General features: G+C 41.0%; 1 protein-coding gene and 1 long non-coding RNA gene across 4 annotated transcripts in view; one reads left to right on the top strand and one right to left on the bottom strand.

Annotated features, from left to right (window-relative positions):
- Positions 1-27,248, top strand: part of ncanb (neurocan b) — a 248,084-nt gene that overhangs the window by 211,741 nt on the left and 9,095 nt on the right. For 2 of the 3 annotated variants that reach the window (XM_015971620.3, XM_054730008.2), the window contains 2 exons: positions 8,354-8,436; positions 8,529-8,673. In XM_015971620.3, the coding sequence (XP_015827106.3) occupies positions 8,354-8,436; positions 8,529-8,673 (228 nt within the window). Of the gene's footprint in view, positions 1-8,353; positions 8,437-8,528; positions 8,674-22,735; positions 23,075-27,248 lie in introns of those variants that run through there. The other variant, XM_070554098.1, reaches the window with a different exon arrangement.
- On the bottom strand, positions 17,620-19,188 carry LOC139071544 (uncharacterized). The gene is made up of 4 exons (XR_011521394.1): positions 19,050-19,188; positions 18,430-18,525; positions 18,263-18,347; positions 17,620-17,806 (listed from the first exon to the last, which is right to left on the bottom strand). It is a non-coding gene; the product is annotated as an uncharacterized lncRNA (long non-coding RNA).

Here is a 27,248-nt window from a genome sequence, read left to right as displayed (position 1 = left end):
AAATGCGCTAGTGACCGGGCTAAAATGAAGCTGTGGGATCCCGAGAGTAAAGGTTTTCGCTTATGCAGCGACCACTTCATATCAGGTACTTAAACCAACGTCTCCTCAACTGTGTATGGTGTTTATTTTAAATGCTTTTATTTTGATTCTTAGTGGGCTTCCTAAACTTATTTTGGCATGGCTTTTTCTGTCTTATTACTCATAGCAACAAGTAAACATGACGTAAAACATTGCCTCGTGATTTCTGCGTGCTGCTGTTTACGTGTTTTATGATCACAGCAATTAACCGGCTAAGCTGTATTTAATTTTTAAGCAATGGTTGATCAGTTGTCAGATCACACATAAAAAGCACTTTGGATTGCTATTATCTGTCTCACCGAGACAGATCCTGAGACGCTCCTGCCTGACATATTTATTTCATTCACAGAAAAAAATCAGACTAGTGATTTCTCTTGGCGTTCAGTTTATACATGCAAACAGCACATCACTCTATTTAAACTTCTTACATGTAAATCTATGTTATGTGTCCATCCATTTTCATCCGCTTATCCGGAGTCGGGTTGCGGGGGCAGTAGCGTTGAGAGGCCCAGACTTCCCTCTCCCCAGCCACTTGGGCCAGCTCCTCCGGGGAAATCCCAAGGGGTTCCCCGGCCAGGTCCGCTCCGACAGCTTCTGGTGTTTTTATAAAGTATCCCAGGGGCACGGTAAGGGTCGGAGATGTTTAACCTACTTAATTTGTGACTATATAAAACAATTTCTTCGGTTTTACAGTGTGAAGTAAACTCTGACGAAGTAAAATCCAAGCCGATTTCATTCATTTTGTTTACCTTTGTTGCCTGCCAGCATGGCGTCTACTCTGAGAGTCAAGTGACGTCCGGAGCTCTATAGATGGGGGAAATGCTCACATTCAAAAAGAATGAAAGGAATGTTTACTTTGGGAAGTGCATTCAAGAGTAAATTGCAGGTTAAATGTTATTTTAATTTCATATAAAAAACACTAAAATACTGCTTGCTTGCAATGATTTACTTATGTACTGCCTCCTATTGCCAGGGAAAATACACATCGTCTCTAGAAAGGAGTCATCACCTGTTACTAACATGGATATCTACATCATAATATAGTATTTTAGACCATAAAATGATTTGTATTGGAAAAATAACTTAAAATGTGCTTTTTTGACCCTTTTTTTGTAAAGGACAGGTTTTCACGCGAAGAGCACACGTGATATTTTCGCTGTGTAGGATGCGTCATTTGGAATCGTAGGATGTCCAAGGAAGATCCTGTCTTTCTCGCCTCTGATTGGCTAGAAGGGCTCGACTACGATTGACTATTAATTTAGCAGCGAATCGGTGTCTTCCCTTGCTAAGTGCAGACTGTTCTCCTGCCACCGCCACCAACAGAAAGCTGTTTTGGGGGATTTTGTAAAAAAAAACTATGAACTTAGCACGGCAGGAAGGACCACCGCCTTGGACATATTACGATTTCCCGTAATGGTTGAAAAATTGTTTCAAAATGAAAGTTGAACCGACATATTTTCTGGCTGTGGAGTCAATGTCTTTTGGCATGTCTCATTTGGATGTTTAAAAATAAAATTTGGGCATCTTATTACTGTAGAAAAATAACACAGAAAAAATAACTCCAAACAACAATGTGATAACCCATCCTAGATTCGAACCCGAGTCCTCCGCATCAAGTCAGGTGTCTTACTGGTTGAGCTATTGTGACATGTTGCCTCAGAAAATATTTATATCCCTAAAAATTGTGTTAAAACTCAGCAAACATTTGGACATTTGATGACAGCTGAAACAACGTTAGTCCGAAAAAAGTTTGATATTTTAAAATACGAACTCTTATTTCTATATTTTCTAAGACAACTAGTTCCAAAATGAAAGTTGAAACGTCTTTTCTGACCATCATTTCTGGAGTATGGCGGGCTATAGCGGCGTAGCTCTGCACTGTCCATATACTGTACATCCTGCCTTTGTGACGACAGTAAGGCCAGAACTCAACATCTCGTTTTGCAATGCACGTGCTCGTAGGGTGCACGCGGGCTGGTTGAAGAGGCCAAGAGTAAAAAAAAAAGATCCAATGTTAAATATCAACTATCCGTCTAGTGAAAAATCATCAGGAAGTCATTATATACACTTTTTCAAGTGGAAAATTAGAAAATTTCAGGTGATGGTTCCTTTAAGAAGAGCTGAAACATTAAATCAAACACTACCAGTAAAAATAATTCAGCAGTAACTTTTAACAGCAATTACAGTATGTGATACATCTCATTGGGTAAACATTATTCTTAGTATTTCTTGCTGTGTTTGTGTTTAACGCTCTCTGTTAAAACATGTTTTCACTGGATGATGATGTATATTTATCCCAGCTGGTCTTAAGCATCCTTTGATGACGCCGAGTGTTGCTTACATGTTGCATATAGCTCAGTGATGAATGTCTGTGTGATTCGTCTGTGAACAGCCACTGACGATAGAATGACCTTAAGAGCTAAATCTGCTGAATAAGCTGCATTCAGCTCCATTGTCCATTAGCCAGTACAGCACCACAACATAACTCAAGAACTTTTTTCATGTTTTCATCCAAATTAATTATGATATTCACAACTTTGACATCAATTTGTAAAATTCTGACCCAATCCTTGCACTGTTTTACATTTCTTTGTTGTTCGTTGATGTTTGGTCAGATAAGAACTCACTGCAGTTAGTAGTAAAAGTATCTTGTCAGGTTTAAAACATGTATGTAGATTCCGAATCCATGTCCACGATTTCTGTGAAGAGAGATGATCTGCTTCTGTTTCTGTGATCTATGGTCACAGAGTTTTTGAAGCTAAAAGGTGTGTGCTGGACACAGATGCATATGCAGGGCTGTTTGATTAATGAACAAAAAATAAATAAATAAACAGAGAGTAGATGTGAGATTCTGGCCCATAATCATCTTTAAGTTGCTATGAAACAGCGTTGTATGTGTGCTAATGCGAGTAATATAAAATACTCGGCACTGGTTGCTCTCATATTCTTCCTTTAAACGTGACCTGAAAAACAAAACATTTGCAGAAACACTAAAGAAAAGTAAACATTGTGTTAACAGAATTACGAAATGCCACCTTTACAGTAAGTAAAAGGCTTACGTCTCGGCCCGGCCGCTCCGGTCATCACAGGATCGTCGGCTAGCAGTGCTTACACCACGCTCAGGACAATCCAGACTCTTCTCATGCATCGTTCCACAAATGTGGAACGACCTACCAAGCACCACCAGAACAGGGGCTTCCTTTTCAATTTTCAAGAAACTCCTGAAGACCCTGCTCTTCAGAGACCATCTTCTAAACTAGCACCCTCCCTGCACCCGTCCCCCCTCTCTACTGTCCACTCCTTGTTCCCTACTCTCCATGACTGATGTCAAGTTGTTGTTGGTATTGTTGTTGTTAGCCTCAAGGGCAATATGCCAATTATCACTTGTAAGTCACTTTGGACAAAAGTGTCTGCTAAATACATAAACATAAACAGTAAGTATACAAAATATGTAATTGAAAACAGGCTTCAACACAAGGGGTTGTTTCTGCTTGGTGCTAGTGCTCAACCACTGTCTATTTATTATAGTGTGATATTGTTGTTGACTGGTAAAAAGTGCAGGGGCAAGGGCAAAGTCGTACTTTCATTTATTTGATACTTAATTGTCTTTACATACATGCATACATTCATAAATACATACATACATGCATGCATGCATACATACAGTACATACATACATACATACATACATACATACATACATACATACATACATACATACATACATACATACATACATACATACATACATACATATATACATACATACATACAGTACATGGCATTCATACATACATGCATACATACATACATACATACATACATACATACATACACACATACATACATACATACATACACACATGCATGCATATATACAAGAGGGAAAAGATGGCGCTGACTGTTGCGGCACGCCGACTGTTGCTTGTAATTGTGGTTTTAGCATTGTTTATGAGTCACTTTTTAGCTTTTTGTGATCCCATTTTTAAATACGATCGACTCACCCTTCTTGATCTTCGGTTGAGCCCTAGACTCGGGCTACATGATGCTGAGTTCAGGTTGACGTTTGGTCACCTGTTTGACAAGGTCCCGGCGTTCCTGCTGGCTGTCCCGGACCGAGTGGGGCGAAACCCGAGGCGGCGGAGACGGCGTGGAAAACGTGGTGGCGTCCGGGTTAGGATAAGGGCCTTTCGGTGAGATAACAGCGATGGTCGTTTCCTCCAGGACGTACCCCTCTGTGATTTCTCTCCTGGATCCATCAGGGTTCTGCAGCGCCAAAGGCTGGCCCGTGCGCGCGGGAGCTCCCAGCAAGCGCAGCGCACTGGTGGAATAAATCCGGAAAATCTCCTCTATCCTGTGAGGTCGGGGTTTTGGCGAACCTCAAATCAGCTTCCATCCAGCTCCCTGCCGCAGCTTCGAATTGCTCTACTGAACGCCCGCTCGCTGGGAAATAAGACAGCTATCCTAAAGGATTTTTACACGGATAACGCTGTGAGCCTGTTCTGCATGACGGAGACGTGGGCTCTGCCAGGTGAGACAGCTTCCTTGGTCGAACTCTGTCCTCCTGACTGTAACATTGTTAATGAACCGAGACTCTCTGGCCGTGGGGGGCTTGCTGTCCCTGTACTGTTCAAATCTCCCACTTAAACCTCTTGCTGGGCTGATGGCTCCAACCAGTTTTGAAGTCTCAGTATTAGAGCTGGGCTTCTCTCCTCCCATCCTCGTTTTACTGTGCTACAGGCCACCAAGATACAATAAGGATTTTATAAGTGAATTCTCCAACCTTTTAATTGATGTGCTCCCAAAATATGAACAGGGGATTATTTTGGGTGATTTTAATATCCACGTCTGCTGCCCTCTGAAACCACTGTTGAGGGATTTTATGAATGTTTTAGACTCATTTGGACTACAGCAATTGGTAAATGTTCCCACACATGCTGATTCGCACATCCTGGATTTGGTTTTATCTTTTGGACTGGATGTGCATGATTTATCCGTGGATCCTGTGGCGTTTTCCGACCATGCTGTGATCACGTTCAGCATCTCACGTCTCCTTCCTCCAGCCCGGCGACAGTCTGCTCGTTACTCCAGGCGCTTATCTCCGAGTACGACTTCCATCTTTCTGTCGGTTTTGGACACTGATGCCCTCGCTCCGCCCTTGTCGGTTTCCTGCATGGATGTAGATGGCCTTCTGCATTGGTTCAGTGTGACCTGCTCTGCTGCTCTGGACGCTGTAGCCCCGCTGAGACCGAGGCGGAAACAGACAACATCTGACCCTTGGCTAAATGATGACACCCGTAGCCTCAGGCGACAGTGTAGGGTGCTGGAACGGAGGTGGAAGAGAGACAGACTGTCATGCTCTCGGTTGCTCCTGGTTGATGCACTTTCACGCTACCAGAGAGCAGTTAGATCTACTCGTAATAACTATTTTTCTGCTATCATTTCACAGCATCATGGAGACCAGTCCAGGCTGTACAGCACAGTTAACTCCCTGCTACTGTTAAATGAGTCTGATGGTCTAAATCCCACTGTTGCTTTATGCACAGAGCTACAGAGCTTTTTCCTCAACAAGATCCTTGGTATTAGGCTTAGCCTCCAGCCTCAAATACATACTATCCATGTGGAACCGCCGGATCCACCTGCCTTCTCAGACTTTGCTCCTGTTCAGCTTGCTGACTTGATGAAACTGATTAGCTCCATGAAGCCAGCTGGCTCTTCGGTGGACTGCCTCCCGGCTAAATTGGTACATGACTCGGTGTCTGCGCTGAGCCCGGCACTCATGAACATTTTTAACATTAGCCTCAGCACTGGAGTGTTCCCTAAGGTTTTTAAAGATGCGGTTGTTCAGCCGATATTGAAAAAACCTGGTTTGGATCCCTCCACTTATGAGAACTTCCGCCCTATATCGAAAGTCCCGTTTCTCTCGAAGGTCCTTGAGAAAATTGTGCATGGCCAGATCTCTGCCCATATGAATAGCAACTCGTTGTTGGATGTATTTCAGTCAGCCTTTAGACCAAACCATAGCACTGAGCCTGCTTTGATTAGGGTGCTAAATGACATTCTGGTGGCATCTGACTCTGGGTCTACGGTACTGCTGCTCCAGCTGGAACTTTCAGCGGCTTTTGATACGGTCGATCACCATATTTTATTGGATCGGCTTGGGTCTTGGGTTGGGGTGACGGGGGTGGCGCTTAAATGGTTCCGCTCCTACCTATCAAACCGTACCATCTCTGTACAGATTGGTGACTGTGCATCCTCCAGTCTTCCACTGCCTTGGGGGGTGCTGCAAGGTTCCGTTCTTGGGCCATTGCTGTTTTCAATCTACCTTCTGCCTCTGGGCAATATCCTGAATCAGCATGGCCTGAGCTACCACATCTACGCAGATGACTGTCAGCTATACGTGGAAATGGACGAGAAAAATGCAGGCTCAAAATTGGCTGCATGTATGGATGACGTGAAGGGCTGGCTGGCATCCAACTTCTTAAAACTGAATGAAAAGAAGTCTGAGTTTATTGTTTTTGACCCCCACAACCACCATGGCTCTCACCCTGTTTGTGACCTTTTAACCCTTAACCCCAAACAGTGTGTGACGAGTCTCGGGGTCAAGCTGGATGCTGGACTCACAATGGCCCCACAGATAAACTCTGTAGTGAGGTCTTGTTTTTATCAGCTTCGCCGCCTTACTCACCTCAGACGAATCCTGAAACGGAGGCATTTGGAGTCAGTCATTCATGCATTCATTACCTCTCGCCTGGACTATGCAGACGCCCTCCTCATTGGTGTTCCGGACTCTGCCCTGAATCGGCTGCAGGTTGTTCAGAACGCTGCCGCCAGGTTCTTGACGGGTACACACCGACGTAGCCACATTACCCCTGTCCTGGAACATCTTCACTGGCTCCCTGTCATTTTCAGAGTGCAGTTTAAGTTACTGACTTTTGTTTTTAAAGCACTCAATGACCTGGCACCTTCCTACCTCTCTGCCCTTCTCACTCCATATGTGCCCACCCGCTCGTTGAGGTCGGCTGACCTTTTGCTGCTGCACACGCCGCGGATGAGACTCAAATCGCGGGGGGATCGAGCATTTGTCCATGCTGCCCCAAAGCTATGGAACTCATTGCCCATTGGAGTTCGGCAGGCTCCATCTCTGGTGGTTTTTAAATCTCGTTTAAAGACCCACTTTTACACTTTGGCTTTTAGACAGTGACTCGTTTTAGTGTTTTATTGTGTCATTGTTTTAATGTGTTTTTAGTATTCATCATGTTTTCTCTGCTTTTAATTGAGATTTTTATCCTTTGTTTTAGCTCCTTGTAATGGGTGTGTTTTGTTTTAGCCTGTGAAGCACTTTGTGCAGCTCCCATGCTGCATTTTAAATGTGCTATATAAATAAACTATGCTATGCTATGCTATACATACATACATACACACATACATACATACATACATACACACATGCATACAAACTTTCTGTCTGTGTCACATTGCAATCCATCCTGTACTGGTTGGGAGCAAACTATCATATTGTGTTGCATTTCATCAAATGTGTAGTACATCCAACCCTTCTAGTATTTGTGTGTAATTCTCAATTATTTTCCAAAATAAGCAAAATGATCTCAAACAAAAATAAAGATTTTAAACTTATTTGGTCTTATTCACTTAAATATGAGTTTCCACTCATATTCAGTTCATAACCTCATAGAGTGGTTTAATTAACGCCACGCAGTGTTAAAAAGCTAATAGACACTTGGGCTGCCTTCAGCGCCCCGTATTCCTTCAACTCCTCAATCTAATCCTTTTGCCTTCAGGCAGCTCTCCACTGCCTCTTGTCTTGTAATAACATCTGATCACCAGCGGCAAGAGCCTTTAATTGTCAGCCCACTTTCAGTTTCAGGCAGACCCCAGACCAGCAACATCCATCTAGAGCTCATCTTTCTTCTACATTGCCAGTTAGCATAAAAAAGTGTTTCGTTTTCTTGAAAATGGATGTCTCCACCCCTGCGATAAAGGGATCAGAGCCATTAGTAGGATTAATGGGCCTAGTAATGATGTTAATCATTACCATGATTCAAATTTCAATCTGTACAGTGTGTTCAGGCACCCACACTCCCACGCCCATAAATGAGTTTAAGCCAAAACACCTTTAGGGAAATTTGTTTTCACACAAACAAAATACAGACTCAGTATGTTTCTGCTGTTTGTTTCACAGCTGCAGTCAATTTGGGAGAGTCCAATCCCTGAATTCAGTCTATCTTTAATCAGTGTGCTGTGTTGGATTCAGGTCTGAGCCATGATAACACTTGGATTGGGCTGAATGATCGTACAGTGGAGGATGACTTTCAGTGGACGGACAAGATGGACCTGGTGAGGAGCCTGTTTGTCTTGTTTGCCTTCATCCCAGTGAAAAATAAAACTATTGAAATAAGATCATCACTCTTAATTCCCTGTTTGTGCAGCAATACGAAAACTGGCGTGAAAACCAACCGGACAACTTCTTCGCTGGAGGAGAGGACTGTGTGGTTATGATTGCCCGTGAAAACGGCAAATGGAATGACGTTCCCTGCAACTACAACCTGCCTTACGTCTGCAAGAAAGGAACAGGTGAGAGAAAATAAGAGTCACATGTGGCCTAAATCTAAAGTTGATTAAGATAACTTTCGTGGAAATTGGAGGATGTAGACGAGCACATAAAAGGAGAAAAACGAACTATGAGATACATCAGATTTAAAATAGAAACACTAATTGCACTGAAGGAAAGAGATGCAGAATGGAGGCAAGGGCAAAGGAAAACCCACTTTGCTCTTTTGTCCCTTCTTTGGTCTGGAACAGCCTTCAGAGACAACTCACGAGATAAAAAGGGATGAAATATTATTTTATGTAAAGCAGATGAGTGTTGCAGCTCTTTTTGTCAAATAACAGACGGCACAAATATCCTGGATGTGTCGTACATTACATTATGCTCTTGTCCCTAGTGGAAGTAGAAAATAACTCAGAACCTTTTCTATCAGTTCAAGTTCAGCTCATACATTTCTGCTTCAGTGGGGTAAAGCATATCTTGAGGCAAATAACTACAGCAGAGAAAAGGATGAGAAAAACCTAATGGATTGTCAGGCTCACAAAGTTTACTGACGTTTGTGTCCCTTTTCTGTGCAGTTTAGTCAACTACATGCTCCTCTGAGAGCCTATTAGAGCCACCCACTTATATAGGTGAAACTCACGACCGATGGCAGGAAAACAGGAGTTTAACAGATTTATGGAAATAATGAGACTTTTTTTTACCCATGAGCTTTGAATAAAATTGAGGCTACATTAATCAAAGTGTTTTATCACTAACAAAAATTTAACTTTGTACTCATAACAAATTCTTATTCAAGCAGTTTCACTGCCGGATAAACAGTAGATGTAAAAGCCTGTAAAAGTGAAGGGGCTTTCTAAAACATATCAATTAGAAACATCTTAGCATGAAGGTAGTCTTAAAGATGCAATATGTAAAAATGAAGTAAGACTGACATCCTGTGGATAAATTTGGTTACTGCAGGCCTTTTTTTATTTTAAAAAAAGTGACTTTCTTGCTGCTGTTCCATGAGTTTCATGGTTGATGCTAGTTACAGATCAGTGCCAAAAGATTCCAGATAACAAGCAAAAACAGGTCATAAACATTAAGTTGATAAGTAGATAACATGCCTGCAAACTTGTCCCTTGGCAAAAACTTTTGAATTTTTTAAGCCAAATATGGTGGTGATGTGATTTATGGCTATTTCATGGGAGCCGTTCATTAGTCGGTCGTTTACCTCGAAGAGCCGTTCAATGGACTGGCTCCTTTGAAAAAAGTGAAGCCAAGAGAGCCTTGGGGGGGGGGGGGGGGGGGGGGGGGGTATGTCAAGAGCAATTCCTTCCTGCGGTGGCCGTGAGGGCACACGGGGTTGGTTAGCGTTCCTCCCATAGATATGTATATGAACACGTGTTTCCGGGCTGCCAACTTTTGAACATTTCAAAGAGTGAGACATGGTCATGGGGTTGGGAGCGGACAATTCGCCGACTGTTTTAGAGCGCGGGGGGGGTGTTATTAATATTGAGACTTTTTGTGCTCTACATTTTATTTATTTATTTCAACTCCGTACAGAAGATGATTAGAGCCACTGACAAGAAAAAATAAAGAAAAGAAAGAGGATTCTTACTTTTTTCTCAGAATTCTGACTTTTAATCTCGGAATTCTGACAGGGAATTCTGGGAATAAAGTCAGAATTCTTTTTCTTTTCTTTTTTCTTTTCAGTGGCCCTAAAAAAATTCTTTTCGTGTGGAAAATTTAACATCCAACTCTCGATCTATCTATCTATCATCTACCTATTATCTACCTATTATCCATCCATCCATCCATCCATCCATCAGCAGTAACACTGGTGGTGGTCGGAGGCAAGGGCGTCAGTTTGTTTTCAGAATTGCTGGGGACAATAGCCATACACTTGAGTGGGGCTTAAAAATTGCTGGGGACAATAAAGTTGGCTAGCACAGGGGACGGCAACCCGCGGCTCTGGAGCCGCATGCGGCTCCTCCATCCATCTGATGTGCTCTCTGTGCTTGTAAAATAATGAATGGATATTTAAATAAAATGCTTTATATTTTACTGCATTAATTTTACACCTGTATGCCAATTCTAAATGTAAAGATTGTCTGCGTAAACCTGAACAGGTCCAACCCGGTCTGTGAGACTGGGTTGACGCGTCACGCTTGTGCGTAATCATAGGCACTTCTGAGCTGCTTTCTGACCTTCCCCACCTACAAAGTTTAATTACAACAATCAAACGTGACAGAGCCTGGATTTGTATTCTGAACAGTCTAAACATGTTTTAAAAAGAAACGTATGACAAAAGTGGCACCTGCTCAGTAAAACCACCAATAGTGTGAATATTGAAGGCAGAGACGGGCTACAGCTTCTGGATCCACTTTATTTAATCGTTTTATTGATTATCTTTTTATGAAAGACAACTTTGACGTACACGAGCGACCAGGCGCGTTGCAAGCTTTTCAAAAGTGTGGGGATGTTGTCTGTGCCTAAAATAAGTTCATGTTATTCATCCTGTTAGTTTAATTTCCATAATAGCGGAGCAGGTGCGGACTTTAAACACGTCACGCATGTCTCCGTTTAAACATGTTTAAACTGTTCAGAATACAAATCCAGACTCTGTCTCGTTAGATTGGTGTAACTAAAGTTTTTACTGAATGAAACTTTACATTAAACCATGTTGAAAAGAAAAGGATCCGATTAAATCGTTTCCTCCTCATTTACGGTCAGAACAGCGCAGTGCGCGTGGCTCTGGGGTTAATCAGGTTTAGTTGTTTCTCTTTGCAACAATCTTCACAGGAAGGCAAAACAGTTAAATGGCAGGTTACAGATATTTCCATTTGACTGTTTATTTTGATGGATAAACTCAATGATGCTGGTTGATTTCCTCCCACTGAAGCGGTCTGGAAACCCGGTCTCTCTGAGGGATGTGTCACTTGGAAAATGTTATTTTTATGAAATTATGAAAGTTTGGCTGAACAGCGCTTGTTCCCGTCTCCAATATGGAGACGCATGACGCATCCAGTCTGAGGCAGAATCGCCTCTTCAGCTCAGAAAGCACCTGTAGAGACATTTGGTCACGCACAAAGTTCATGTGGAGCAGAAGCGGTCGGGCTACGGCAGGTGAAATGTTCCTAGCCTACATGAAGTGAAACTGTTTAATTGTAACATTAATATGTTACTGGACACGCTGGTCTGGTTGGTTAGACCAGTGTTTGAATTGGAAAACACACACACACACACACACACACACAAATTAAAATAATGCTGATAGCGTGGACTAGAAGACAGGTGATGGTTTACGTATTTAAATGATGATCAGGCTGCTGTAAAATGTAATCTCCATCCACATCCAGACAAAATTATCCTCTATTCTTTCTCTAGTTGCTCTGCTCTTGTCTGGGCTGACGTAGCTGACGGTGCGCGCTGCGCGCCTAACTAGCGGCTGTGATGCACATTTTACGCATTTGGAGAGGTGGGCCGGATGCTTTTCTTTTACTGGAAGATGGTCCACTTAACGCACGGGTGTAGACTACATATTAATGACGAATGAAAATTAAATTGGGAGTTTTTACTTCATATTTTAGAAATAAAAATGACGGGGAAACACATTTATGACGTCTTTTAAAACTAAAATTTCTAGCGCGACCTGCCTGCTTCACTTAAGTCGCTGCTTATCAAGGTCCGTCCAAAATTACCGTGGCCCACCCAAAAATGAAAACCTGGTGCTGCGCCTGTTATAAACCTCTGCAAATTGTTGTTCTTCACTTTATCAAACTCAGACTTTGTACAGCTAATGTCAAGATGTAAAATTATGAATTCAGTCGAGCTCTTCTGTCCCTCCCTCTCCTGCTCTCCTTGAACCCGACATCGGCTGTCAGAATAGGGGAGGTGAAGAAGGAGATGAGGCAAACAGAGAGAGTGCGACCTAAAGAAACCAGACTGGTGTGGAGGTGAGCAAAACAGCTGGAAAAGTGTGGGTGTTGCATCCCCCACGGGTGCGACGCCCATGGTACCGGCTGCTGTCACCTGTTGTGAGCAGCTCTCTGCTGTCTGAGGGTAGGCCCCGCCCACAACGATGCGGCCGCTGTGGCTCCCAGTGTTTTCTTTACTGTGGGAAACGGGTAATAATGGCTCTTTGATGGGAACAGGTTGCCGACCCCTGGTATAAGATCTGAGCTGGTAAAACAAAAATCCTCATCAACAGGCTTTTTTGAAAGTGGGGGGGACACAGCTGCCAATCACAAATTTTGCCTGGGACATGTCCCCGGCGTCCCCGGTTAAAATGACGCCTATGGTCGGAGGGACTGGTGGCGCCAGTGCTCGGCAGCCTCGCCTCTGTCAGTGCGCCCCAGGGCAGCTGTGGCTACATCCCCACCAGTGTGTGAACGTGTGTGTGAATGGGTGAATGACTGATTGTGTTGTAAAGCGCCTTGAGGGGTTCCATGACTCTAGAAGGTGCTATATCAAATACAGGCCATTTACTATTTGATGGCATCCATCTTTTGTGCCAATAATGAATCTCGGCCAAAGTTCCAAACTTACGAATCATCTCGACAATTATGTGAGTCTGTGAATTCACAGCGCGGTGCAAACCATCTCTGAGCTCCGGGATCAGGCCAATATTCCTCGACAGCTCTATAATTTTCCGGTAAGCCAGGTAGCCTCCAAGGCCAATGAGCAGGAAACCTGACACCAATACCACGAATAGTGACACGTCTTCAGAGTCCTCCACTGACAGCTGAGATAAACAAATCTAGTTCCACTGTTTCCAGGAGTCCATGATGTGTCCAACTGGGTCTGTCGCGGAGGGGCATCCGGGAGCCCCTTCTCCCGTTCTCATCGTTGAAAAAATTCATCAAATGATTCATCATTAGCATTGTTAGCTCAATGTTAGCCTCTAGCCTGCTTCACCTGATATTAGAGGCAAACAAAAAAAGACTTCTTAGGGATACAAGACATAACTTCTGAGTCACTCCTGCCTTAGGGTCTTTACAAAATGCTGTTCTTTAAACAACTCTGAAGCTTTTTTCGGTCAGTGTCGAATAACAAAACGCTGGTGCTGCAGCGTTAGCTCAGGTCAGATTCAGCCACCTCACATGATCACAGATTGTAAACAGTTACTACGTTCCTCTTTAGTTTTTTTAATATATTTTTTTTAATAGAAGAAAAACTGACAACCCTCCAGCCGGCTGAGAAGGAAATCTGTTTCTATGTAGTCTTCCTTGCAACACGATTGAGACATTAGACTATTTTTGGGATTATTTCAATTTAAAATTTTTACAAAATGCTCTTTTAAAACAGAGGTTTACTGACAAATAAATAAAATGTGTTATTTCTGGAATCCTTCCAGTCATTCTGAGTTTAACGTGCATGCTGAAAGTAAAACTAGCCTTAACCCTATTTCCTGCATTAGCCACTGATAGAAAATTTGCATTCATGGGCTCACCCATCTTGGCTTGTGGCAGGGAAAGCTGTTGTTGATTTAGCTTCCAGTAGAGAGCAGAGCATGTCTTAGTAGAAGCTCACTGTTAGCATTAGCAACTCCACAACATCGCATCAGGGTTAAAGGATCGTAGCAATAGCCTTGTAAAAATGTTAACCGCCACCCTGCAGGATTCTGCAAAATTGATCATTTTTAGCTTTCTGCCACTAGACCAATCTGCTGCTCCTACAATGTAAACTATATCTTTATTGAGAATTATTTTAATATAATATGTTAGTTTTACAGTACAGAATGAATAAGAAGAGGTTGATAAAGTTCAACAGTCAAATATGAACCTGAGAGAGTTGCAGAAAAGAGCCTTACAGCAAACAATGCAATGGTTCTCTTGATAAACATTACTGTACTTTAAGAAAATGATGTTTGCTGTAGGAGGAGAGAATATCATTTGTATCATTTTACTGTAAAAAAAAATTAGTCTCCTCCAGCAGTCCTGCTCCGTTTCTGCCTAAGAAAGCTATTTCCCACATGAACAAGGTGTTGCACCACCTCTGATGCAGCCTGTCACAAGTCCCCGGCATCCAGCCCACCTCTGACCTCAATCAGTGTCCTGCAATCACCATCATCTTCTCATCGTCCTCCCATTCCCTCATCAGCCTCTTTCTCTATCGAAGTAACCTGATGTACTGTTGTGTCCTATCAGAGGAGTTTATCGGCATCGTGCTGAGAGTTCCCCGCCAGATTTCAAATTATCCCAGCTCAGGTGATCTGTTTGTCTTCTCTTCACACATGCCCATCAGACATAGATCAGCCTCCTGTGAGACTAGTCAGGGTGACACTTTACATGGCTAGAGATGTTTCTTGGATTTGTTCTTTGTTAAGTAAAAAGGATTGAAACAGAAAACGAAAACAGCTTTGCATGGATGTCAGATGTAGTGTTTGCATTACGGTTTTCCTACTTTGATATTTTATAAATCGATTCCTTGACATAATTTCTGCTATGAAACTTGCAAACAGTTGCAGAATGTTCATTTTTTTTCTTATTTGGACTGAAGAGAAGTGAGCAAGCAGGAATTTTTCAAGAAAAATGGTTCCTGGATAAACCTTTTATGATGTTTTAAAAAGAAAAACTCGTGTCTCTGATCCAGCCAAAAATATTACACACTCATTTATTCTGAGCTCTTCCTGCATGGATTTCAAGAAATTTACCTGCGAGTCAGAAATTATTCCGTCATTTTCTTGCTGGATTACTATGTACAAAGGGAGAAAAACTCATTTTACACAGCATTCTCTGCAGACTCTTGGAGTGCTTTGGGTAATGATAGGCTGTTCATGGTGCCTTCAGCAGAAAATCTGTCTATTGTCATGTAATTTGATCATTGTGTACTATACAATAGCCAGTTTTTTTATGAAATGTATTTGGAAATAAAGACGGGAGGCTTTGTTCTTCTCTGTGAATCACTAGCTGATGATTATCTAAAGGATCTCTAAATTAGCAAGCATTATTCTGCTGCTAAACAGAAAATTTCCCTGAATAATAAACTCTAAATTTGGCCAGTTACTGGAAAAAGATTTTCTTGAAAAAAAATTATAATTCAACTGCTTCAGTTCACTTCATAGCTCCTTTACAGTAACAGTGAGGATGACAATGAAATGCGAGAAGGAGAAAGACGAATGTGAGTAAAGCAGGAAACACCAGTGTTTTAGTTTAACCTGAGCTTCACTAAGAAGCCTTTTCTCTCACCACACCTTGGTTCTTCAACATGCATTTAACAGATTTATGAATCCTCTAGGAAGACGGTAGGAAATCATTCCAAGATCATCCTTGACAAACTCACTCACTCATATTCTGAACAAACTTTCCTCAGTAGAGTTTTTTATTTATTTTATTTCCCCCCCCCCCCCCCCCCCCCCCCCCCCGTCCTGTCTGGCTGTGAAGCAAACAGAATTGATGTCTGAATGCTGGTGACAAGCCTTACAGCAGGGGTGTCAAACTCAAACTCACAAGGGGCCGAAATGAAACTCTGGGACGGGGTCGAGGGCCAAACTTAATATTTTTGAAAAAGTGACGGCAAATTTGCACATTTTCTTTATCAACATATATGCAATTTTGAACCTTTAAATTTGGAAACAAACATATTTCTGCATTAACACTGAATGTGGAATAACCAAATTACACACGAGCAAGTCAGTTTTAAAGGAGACATAACATGCTTTTAAGTTATTCCTTTTTACATCTAAATCCTTCAGTTGGGGTCTAAATACAGTGGAACTGCAGTTCTTTGGTCTGATTTCCTCATTATTGTTGCTCTACAGACCCTCATCTACCCCTGTTCTGAGGAAAGTCTTGAGAACGAGCCGTTTTTGGGTACTGTCTCTTTAAACTGGAGGAGGAGCTGTAAACTCCGCCCCCCTCCATAGTGCAGACCTGTACTCTCCTCCCCCAGTCGGACTTTGTAGTTCTATAGAGAAATCATTATTTAGCATAGCAGATTTAGCATAGCATATTAGCATTTTTAAAACATGTGGGGAGGGTAGTTCATCAAGCTGTTTCAAGGCTGCTAACTCTCTCATGCATTTGTCTGTAGTCACACACACACACCCGTCACTGCCGACGGAGGGACCAGCTAGCAGGCACGTGCGCGCGCGCGCGCACACACACACACACACACACAAGGAATGCTGCTTGCTTATTTATTTCTATAAAAAATGTTTTAAAAAATGATACAGCTCATTAAAACACCATTAAAAGAATACATTTTATTAAGATCTCTATCTATATATATATATACACATACATATAATTATAAATAATTTTATAAGTAGTCTTATTTTATATTGGGTGTCTTAATGGCTGAAAATGGATAAAAAGCAGTTACATTTTAATTTAAAGATTTGAGATTCGAGTCAAAAATAAAGAACATTCCTCCAAATGTTCTTTAATGTGATCATTATAATTCTAATGCTTACAACTTTGTTTTTATTGTCTGCAATGCGTAGCCTATATCTTTATTAAATATGTGTTTAGCTGTAAAGTGGTAATTCTCTCTAATGTGTACAGAGAGGTGGACATCAGTGCTGCAGTGAAATTCCCAGGATCAGTCTGCTTTGCTAACAAATATAGTTAAATCTTACCTGCATTCTAAATAAATACCGTTAGGTGGAAACATCAGTAGGCATTGAGTTATTGATACAATCCCTAACAGCCAGAATGGAAGAAGAGCATGCTGGATCATCCTGGATCTGAGCCTGTTCTGTGTATTTACCTACAGGATGCAATAAATGTCTACAAGGCTGAGTTTGGACCATTACATCTAAAAGAAAACATACAATCAGTGATTTTTTTAATTGTTTACATTAATATACAAATTTTCTAAGTATTAACCTCACAGCAAATAAGTAGAACAATATAATAAACAGGCTTTTGTAGTTAAACAGGCGTTGTGCACACAGGTGCTTTGTGTCTCGGTGCTGGTGGTGTCTAGGTCTCAGAGTTCCTGTCCTCCTGCCGTCTTCTGTTGTCCTCAGGATACGGATTGATGTTTCCTGATGATGAGGGAGGGGCAGTATGTGGGCTTCAAACTGGTCCTGGATAACAGTGGGAGACCTCTGTTGTCTCTGAGACCAGAGGGTTGGTGAGATGCAGATCTTCTCTACCTCATCTAGAAATGGAGTTGGTTCAGGGAAAACTTTTCCAAAGACCAGTTCCATGATGTCATCGCCATATTCTGCAATGATAGACGATAACTTTAATGACATATTTTGTTTACAAGCAGCTTTAGGAAAGTTGTTTCTTTAGCTTTCATGTTTATAGTCATGTTTGTGTTTGTTCACAAGTTCACTTTGCTGCAGTGACTTCATATTCTTACAAATGTAATAAAATAGTGACACTAAAATTATACAAATGATTCCTTATGAAAGGAAGCTCATTAGAGAGCAGTGCAGACAGACTTACTACATGCTGCAGCTGTTTTTACAGGCCAGCTGCTGCTGAATTTGGGGAAAGTTATTCTGCACACATCCAGATCAGATGGTCGATTACAGAAAATAATGTAATTCAATAATTTCTAAACAGATTAAACAAGTAAAACGTCAAATAAATCACTCTGCTGTCATCAGACGGAGTGATTCAGGGGGTGAGGTGTTCTTAATGATGAGGGTGGCTGAGGTGTGTCATCACTCACTTTGGTCTGGTCCAGACCGTCTCTTTACTGGTGGGTCTTCCTCAGTAGGTGACGTGAAATGCCAACATCTGAACGTTCTGTGTTCCTTAGAGGAGAAGAAAAGTAACATTAGCAAGCTGGCTAAATTATTTTTTACTAGCATCTGGGAGAAGCAGATCTTCACTAACCTAAACATCAGACCAGTTTGTCCCGGCTGAGCTCATCAGGGCTTTAGTCTGACAGCCTGTCAGTGAAACACGGCTCCAGTCTTCTGGATGTTGACTCTAAAAAGCAAAGGAACATTTTTACTTTTGTTTTACAGCCGATTTTATCAGCTTTCCGACGCTCACGCTCATACAGACGGTGAGCTTTGCTGCGTCTGACTGATAAAGTTAGTTTTTATATCTGCAGTGAGACAAAAAACTAACCTCACTCCACTCAGAGATTGTTCTTTAAAACTATTAAATCCACTGTGTTGACGCACTTTAATGACTTTGTCACGCTGCATTTTAGCTGATATGGGACTTTATTTATTGGATGCTAAGATTACATCACACTCACGTAGAACAACACACAGGCTCTCTGCTGCTACAATCAGTGGGAGGTTATCATCTGGTGTAAAAGAAGGCGTTGATCAGAAATCACATTTTATTCCACGAAAATCAGCCAAATCCACATTGATCTGGGTGCTAACTTTACTAGCATACTGTGCTAGCGATAGCAAGCCGGATGCTAACGCTTTAGTGCTGCTAATGCCCGTAAATCTAAAGTAAAGTTTGTCGACATTTTAGAGTGATATGAAGCTTACCGCTCTGCTGCTGTGTCCCGGTGCTGCCACATTCAGATGCAAATGACTCCTTTTAGATAGATGAAGCCCTCGGTACTTACTAGCCTGGAGACAGGAACGAACGAACCACGCGCGCGCGCGCGCACACACACACACACACAAACACACTACTTTTTCTTCTGTGTTTTTTTAGCAGTAGTGTCATCAGCTCCTGGGTTTAAATACTGCCACACCACCCTTCCTTAAAACGAGGAACAGTTTTGAGCTGTGTGTGGCTAAAATAACCAGACATTCTGCATTTTCCCAATAGGACTACAAAAAATCTTAGCGAGAAGAAAAAATGGCGGATTGGCTCTGTGTTTAGCCGAGGGCCATTACCATATTTGGTAGTTATCCTGACTAAATTAATTACTGACGTAATGGATAATGTAAAAACTGAACGGGTGGACAAATATGCCCAAAACTTAATTATTAAATATCTAAATAGCAACTCCAGTGAATAATATAAGCCTTTTTGCTCACTTAGACACTTAAAATGTGAAACACACTGTGTTAATGGATAAAAAAAGTGGGTTTTTCATGTTATGTCTCCTTTAAATAAAAGGCATCAGTGGTATTCATTACTTGTGGTATAATCAGCATTTTTAAAATCTATTCAGGATTTATGTTTTCTTGTTTATTCATTTTTCTTATTTTTTATTCTCCTGTTTTTCTCCTGTAATACGTGTCATCGCTGCTGTGACGTCTAGCTTTCCCCACTGAGGAACAATAAAGGGATTTTCTATTCTATTCATCTATCTGCAGCCTTTCCACTTCCTGTTTACTGTAGGTTAAATCTTTTCTCACGGGCCAACAACAAAATAAAAATATCATTTTATCATAAATGAAAATGCAACATCTCACCTGTTAACTTTCATTTTTTGGAGCATAAAAAGAGCATAAAACCAACATATTCAAAGCTCAGTTTGTTCCACTGATTTACTGTGATGCTCACCTGTTCCAGCCAGATACCTGCATCATGGGGTTGATCTGAGCTGAGGAGGAGACTCCTGTTGTTTTGTTCATCTTCATCATAATAATGACAACGTTAGATGACAACAGGTGCTCACATAGGTTTGTGCTGCTGAACATGTCTGAGCAGCTTGACCACGTTGTTGTGTGTCGGGGAGGAAACACAACGACAGCAGCCACAGAGCCGTGCTGGTATGAGCGTGTCGCTGCTCGCTGGAGTTATATCGGCTCTGTCTGGACGTTAGTTGGAAAACTTTCTCTTTCAGTCGTGAACACATTACTGAGCGGCTAGAATCTCCGTTTCTGGACTTCAACGTCAGAAAACAGCTGAGTGAACTCGGCGCTGAGTGAGAGGAGTGTAGTTTGTCTGAGACAGCAGAGCTGCAGACACCGGCAGCAGGCGCTGAAAAAACAAAGGAGGGGGCTTCGTCGGCTCCGTGCTGACGCCGCAAAGCATCACGGGAGTTGAAGTCTTTGCGGTAAAATCGGCCAGCGGGCCAGTTTTAATATATTTTTGATATTTATCTCGCGGGCCACATAAAAATGCTCTGCGGGCCGCATCTGGCCCGCGGGCCTTGAGTCTGACATATGTGACTTACAGATTTACTCTCAGGTGGAGCATCAAAGCGTCTGCTTTTAATGTCACACCTGATACTTTAAACAAAAGGTGGGGGGGATTCCACAAAACCAAACAATAATGAACAAGAGTCTGCTGCTAGACCTGCAGAAAGAGAAAAAAATGGGACACAACAACAATACAACAAGATCAAGCTATCGCTGCATCAACTTGATGAAGAAATATATAATCAACATTGTTTAACTGAGCAATCACACGATAATAAATCGCAGTGCATTAAGTGCCCACCATAGCCTTAAGACATGTGTTGAACGTGCCCAAGTCCATACTTATGAGAGCACCATGTGAGCGCCTGTGTGCAGAGCCGGATTAAATAAATGAATTACACTAGGCAGGCTGCATTTTTAGGGCCCCCCTCCATCGATGTTATTTAATGAATTGAAATCTGAAATTTACCAAAGTTACTTATAAAAGTTAATTCACATTTTACATAGCCTAGTCTTTGGTTACAAATTGGTTGTTTGTATGCCAAAATAAGTCATGTGTTGCATGTTAAACATTCTATCAGACAATTTTTTGATATTAATAATTTATACGTCATTACACAGCTGTATTAAATGCTAATAAATTATCCTCATCTTATCGATTTGGAGTGCCATTGTCAAGGCGGTACCAGTAAATAACCACAAGGTGTCATTAAACTATGTAAACAGAGCAAATATGTGTCTCTTTTTTGCTCTGTTTAAATTTAATCACTACATTTAATTAAAAAGATTTTCTGCTAAATGCAATAGCTTACAACATTTATAAATGTTGACAAATTAATCACATGACAGTGGAAAGACATTCAAGAAAAATCAGATTCATTTGAATGGACTGAAGCATGTTTAAAGGCGCAAAAACAAACTATAAACACACAGCTTAAATTATTACAGTATAAATTTAATACAATCTATAATCTTAAAAGAAAGTATTTTAATAAAATGAAAACATTATCTTGAGAGTTTTGATCTTGCTTTATGCTCATTCAGGCTATTTTTGCCTCTGCTGAATCAGAAATTCTGTGTCAATTTTCTGAGTGTGAACTTATTGTTTTGCTATTTGAACAATAATAAAAATATTTGAAAAATAATTAATAAAACCAGCAACACTTACCATGGAAACCATTTAGCATTCTCCACTCCGGGATAATCTTTAGCCTTCCAGGATCACAGGGCCTCAATCACAGCAGAAACACGTCTAAAGAAATGTTCCTTGGTTAAGCTTCGGTTTATGTCTCCAGATTTCCTCTGTGATGCCGAAGAATATCCAATATTTTCAGAGGAATGGTTTAGTGCAAAGTACTCACGCATTGTGTCATCAGTTTGGTACCACTTTGTAGGATCAGATGGGTAGCTAGTTGTTAATACCCTTTCTGGGTCTAGAGGCTCCTGTAAGACTATATTGGGCTCACTTCTGGCTGGCTGCTGTTCTTCCAGTTCGTCCTTCTGTGATGGCGTTGATGTTGACGGCGTTGGCGATACAGCATCTTCCGCCGCATTTCCCGCCGCATCTTCCACCGCGTCTTCGGGTCGTGTCTCCTCCGGGTCTGACTTGGGCCCGGCCTCTGGCTCTGCTGACTCGAGCATGTTCACAGCTGTCGGACGGCTGCCTGAGCAGCCCGACAGAAACTTCTGTAAAGCCCCCCGCTGTCTCTTCTTTTGTTCCTCTTCATTTTTTTTTTTTTTACGTTTTGCCGCACCCGAAAGCATCGTGAAAGTTAGCCTACTCAAAAACACCTGCTAGCTTTGTTGTGTCCCGCTCTCACTCTGACAGCATCTCTGACGTCGTTGATTGGGTGGCGTCTTATTGTGACGTAGCCAATGAAACGGTCTATGGTTAAGATAAACATTGTCACTATATTTAGTTAATTAATAAATATTGAAATAAATTGTAGATAGGAGTCCTATCTCCAAATTCTATCACAGGACATTTGTACATTTAATTTTTTATTTATTTAGTTTTAATTTTGTTCCTCTGTCTGGGCCCCATCCAGCCAGTCAGGCCCTAGGCACGTGCCTACTTTGCCTTTGCTTAATCCGGCTCTGCCTGTGTTTGTACACGTGCTTGTTTATGTAAGGTTTCTCTATAGGAGCGTCCATTAGAGAGTGTGAAGGGCCACAGATCTGCCCCCTAAAGATGTGCAGGAGACGGAGGGAGCTCAGAGTCCCAGAGATCCAGGAGCTGCCCCAGACCACAGGAACCCCAGGGAGACTGCGACCAGAAAAGCCCCCGCCCCCCTCGAGAGGTACAGAGGATCGCCCAGAAAGATTGATTTGAAGTGGAAGCAGAGGCTATATCAAGTGTAATATGATCTAACAAAATATTTCTATACTGGTTGATGCAAAGAGTATCTCTATTTTTCCAATTCAAGAGGATAGTTTTCTTAGAGATGCATATGGCAGTCAGAACCACGTGAGCCAAAGATGTTTCAGTCGGGACACCGTCCAGGTTTCCCAGTAAAAAAAGAGAGGGGGCGGTTGGGGTATGACATTTCAGACACTTTGACAGGTCTTCACATACTCTGCCCCAAAACTCCTGGAGGACCACAGTGCATGAATGTATTTGTCAGGAATGTTGTTTGTGCAGTGTGTACAGGTGTCAGATAGTGTACTTTGTGTAGAATTTTGTACTGAATTAAATGTAAATTGGATGTAATGTAAAATGTAATTTGTAAATTGGAGTGTCTGATCATTTTAAAAGTTTTTAAACAAGTTTGGGACCAGAAATTCTGGTCAAAGTTGACTGATAGATCCACCTCCCATTTTTCAATAGGAATTACTATTCTATCGTCTATTTTGGACAGTGTCTTATATACTTTAGACAGTAGTTTGGGGGGTTTGAGATTATAGAAGTCTAATACCCCTGATGGTGTTTGTAATTATATTTTATCTAGCTTAAATTTTTGTTTGACTACAGATTTAATTTGGTGATATTCTAAAAAGTTATTCCTATCTATTCCAAATTGGGAGACTATTCTATTAAATGGGATGAAGTCCAATCCTTCATATATGTGTTCCAGGTATAGGATTCCTTTACTTTTCCAGTCCGGAAGGTTCATCGTTTTGTTATTTTGCAAAATATCAGAATTATTCCAGATAGGTGTGCGTCTGCATTGTATTGGTGAAGACTCTGTCATTTTTAGATACTCCCACCATGCTGTTAGAGAGGTGCTGATACTAATACGTTTGAAGCCTTTATGTTTTCTTATGTTTGAGCTAATAAATGGTAAGTCTGAAAACTCTATTGTATTGTAAAGTGTCTGTTCTATGTCTAACCAGGACTCATCTAGTGGGTTATCTTGCAACCATCTTGGTATATTGTGCAGCCTGTTGGCTAAGAAATAATAATAAAAGTTGGTTAGATCCAGTCCTCCTCTGTCTTTGGTCTTCTGAAGTGTTTTTAAGCTAATTCGTGGAGGTTTATCCTGCCAAAGGAATTTAGTAATTGAGGAGTCCAGAGATCTAAACCAGTCAGCTGGTGGTTTGCTTGGGATCATTGAAAATAAGTAATTTATTCTGGGTAAGACCATCATTTTAACCGTAGCAACCCTCCCCATGAGTGATATCGGTAGAGATTTCCATCTTGCAAGATCATCTTCCACTTTCTTTAAAAGTGGGATGTAGTTTAGTTTGGTTAGATCTGCCAACTTGGGAGAGACATTAATTCCCAGGTTTGTGATATTCCCTGACTCCAACTGTGTAATAAGTAAATTGACAAAAGAGAAATTAATTGGTAGAACTGTGGATTTTAGCCAGGTAATAGAGTAATCTGAAACTTTTGAAAAAGAGTTTATCAGTTCTATTGAATGGGAGAGAGAGGATTGAGAATTCTGGAGAAAGAGTAAAACATCATCTGCATAAAGACTGATCTTATCTTTTATTTTCTTACACTTTATCCCTTTAATACCTGTTGTTAGGTATTTTCATTTTCCCATCCAGGGTTACCTGAGGGAAAGCTCAACACACAGGGGTTATATTAACAAGCCGATCGATTAACCCATACCAATCTTTACCAGTAACCAAACAATTTAGACTTTGCAAAGGGAGAGCAAAAATAAATGCACACCACACAAGGGTTGTCAGTTCACTCTCAGCAGACAAAGCCCTCCAAGAGTATTTATTAAGGACACACAAAATTGATAAAACGCACACACATTTACACACATTCCTTTAGACTCTCGAAAGGGAGACAAACAGGCGCTGGCACAGGGCGTTCTTACTGATAAGCCAGGACTGGAAAGAGGCACGGTCAAACGCCTGTCTGTTGCCAGGGTAAAATTAACTGGATGAAGCTTTCGTTTAAAAAAATAGTTAAATAATAAATAAAATAAAAAAAATTAAATAATAAATAATGTATCCATAATTTATCCAACACCAGTTGTTTGCCTAATTGCTGCTGCTAGTGGTTCGATAATAATAGCACACAGTGAGGGGGAGAGTGAGCATTCCTGCTTGGTCCCCCTCTGAAGACAGAAGCTAGCTGATATTTGGTCGTTCATCCTGACACGTGCTGTTGGTGAATTGTATAATGTTTGTAGCCAGTTTATGAAGAAGTTCCCAAAACCAAATTTATGTAAAGTTGCAAATAAGAACTTCCAGTTAACTCTATCAAAAGCCTTTTCTGCATCTAGGGATAATATACTAGTTTCTATGTTTCCACTGTAAGAGAAATCTATCAAATTAAGTAATCTACGTGAGTTTGTGGATGACTACCCTTGATGAAACCAGTTTGGTCAGGGTGTATTATGAAGGGGGTTACCTTCTCTAATCTTTTTGCCAGGGCTTTACAAATTATTTTGAGATCAACAATAATAAGAGAAATTGGGCGATAGCTGGTAGGAAATGCAGGGTCTTTGCCTGGTTTTAACAAGAGACTAATAATGGCTGAGTTCATGTTTGGCTAATCTGCCACTCTCTTCGATTTCCCTCACCATTCTGAAAAATATTGGAGCCAGAATGATCCAGAATTCTTTGTAGAACTCTGCTGGAAACCAGTCTGGACCTGGAGCTTTCCTATTAGTCATAGATTTAAGGGCTTCCTGGAGCTCAGCTGATGTTAGTAGCGAGTCCAGGACTGTAGCTTGGCTGTCTGATAATTTAGGAAGTGTTCTCCTGTCAAGGAACTCATTGATCTCGTTATCTGATGGGTTTATCTGTGGTGAGTACAAAGTTTGGTAAAAGTCTCTGAAAGTGTTGTTTATTCTTTCAGGGTCATTAACTATATTCCCAGTTGAGTCTTTAACAGCAGATATGGTAGTTTTCTCTTTATTTATTTTTAATTGGCTAGCTAAGAATTTACCTGATTTATTACTATGTTCAAAGTTTTCTATTTGTAGTCTTTGTGCTAAAAATTGTGTCTTTTTGTCAATAATTCCAAGAAGTTCTAATTTAGCTTTACGTAATTAGCTCAGTAACTCTTCTTCTGTGGATGCCTCTAAAGACTTAATGATTTCCTTAAACTCCTGAATAAGTTTGTTTTCAGTTTTTTTCTTATGAGATGAGAAAGAGATTATTTTACCTCTCATCACTGCCTTTCCTGCCTCCCAGAGAATAGATGCTGATGTTCCAGGCAGGTCATTATGTTCTAAATATAAAGCCCACTCCTTTTTAAAAAAATTCTATAAAACCTTCGTCTTTAAGCAGTGATGTATTAAACCTCCAGTTTTTGCTTAGTGGGATTGTCTTCTTGTTTACCAGAGTTAAAGAAACTGGAGCATGGTCGCTGACAACTATGGGGTGTATCTCAGTGTCTGAAATGTCAGCCAATAATGAGCTGCTGACTAGAAAATAATCCAAACGTGAATGAGAGTGATGGACGTGTGAAAAAAGTATACACTACGGTTAGGATGAAGAGATCGCCATGCATCACAAAGCCCATAATCACTCATGTACTGTTTAACTATGTTAGTGGATTGCCAATTGCGCTGAGTCCCAGCTGTACTGAGCCTGTCTGTAAAAGAGTGCATCCAAAAATTAAAATCGCCTCCAAGTATAAGTGGACAGTCCAAGTGTTCGGAGAGTACAGAGAAAAAAATTATGAAAGAATGAAGGGTTGTCAATATTTGGACAGTATATGCTGACAATACATAAGCTTTGGTTCTGTACAGATATTTTTAACATTATAAATCTACCCTCTAGATCAGAAACTGTGTTCAATACTGTGAAATCGATGTTTTTCTGTATTAAAATAGCTACACCTCTTTGCCTAGAGTTATAGCAGGCAGAGAACATGCTGGGAAACTCAGGTGTTTTTAATTCATCTGCAGATGTGGCAGATCTATGAGTCTCTTGTAATAATATTATGTCTGGTTGCACTCTCTTTAGCTGATCAAAAATCTTTAATCTTTTCTCTCTAGAGCCAGCTCCATGTACGTTCCATGAGACAAACCTTAGTGCACCCATAGATGTGTGTGTGTGTGTGTGTAGCTAGAATATGACGCCTTCATGTGAATAAGATTGAATAAGTAACTAAATGTATAAAATAGTATGTTAATAAATAACAGAAAAGTAAATAATAATAATAATAATAATAATAATAATAATAAAGATCCAACAGTGTTTGTGGTTGTATTATTTGATGCATAGATTATG

Source organism: Nothobranchius furzeri, chromosome 8 (genome assembly GCF_043380555.1).
Source record: "Nothobranchius furzeri strain GRZ-AD chromosome 8, NfurGRZ-RIMD1, whole genome shotgun sequence".
NCBI lineage: Eukaryota > Metazoa > Chordata > Actinopteri > Cyprinodontiformes > Nothobranchiidae > Nothobranchius > Nothobranchius furzeri.
This window is presented reverse-complemented; position numbering and strand designations above follow the sequence as displayed.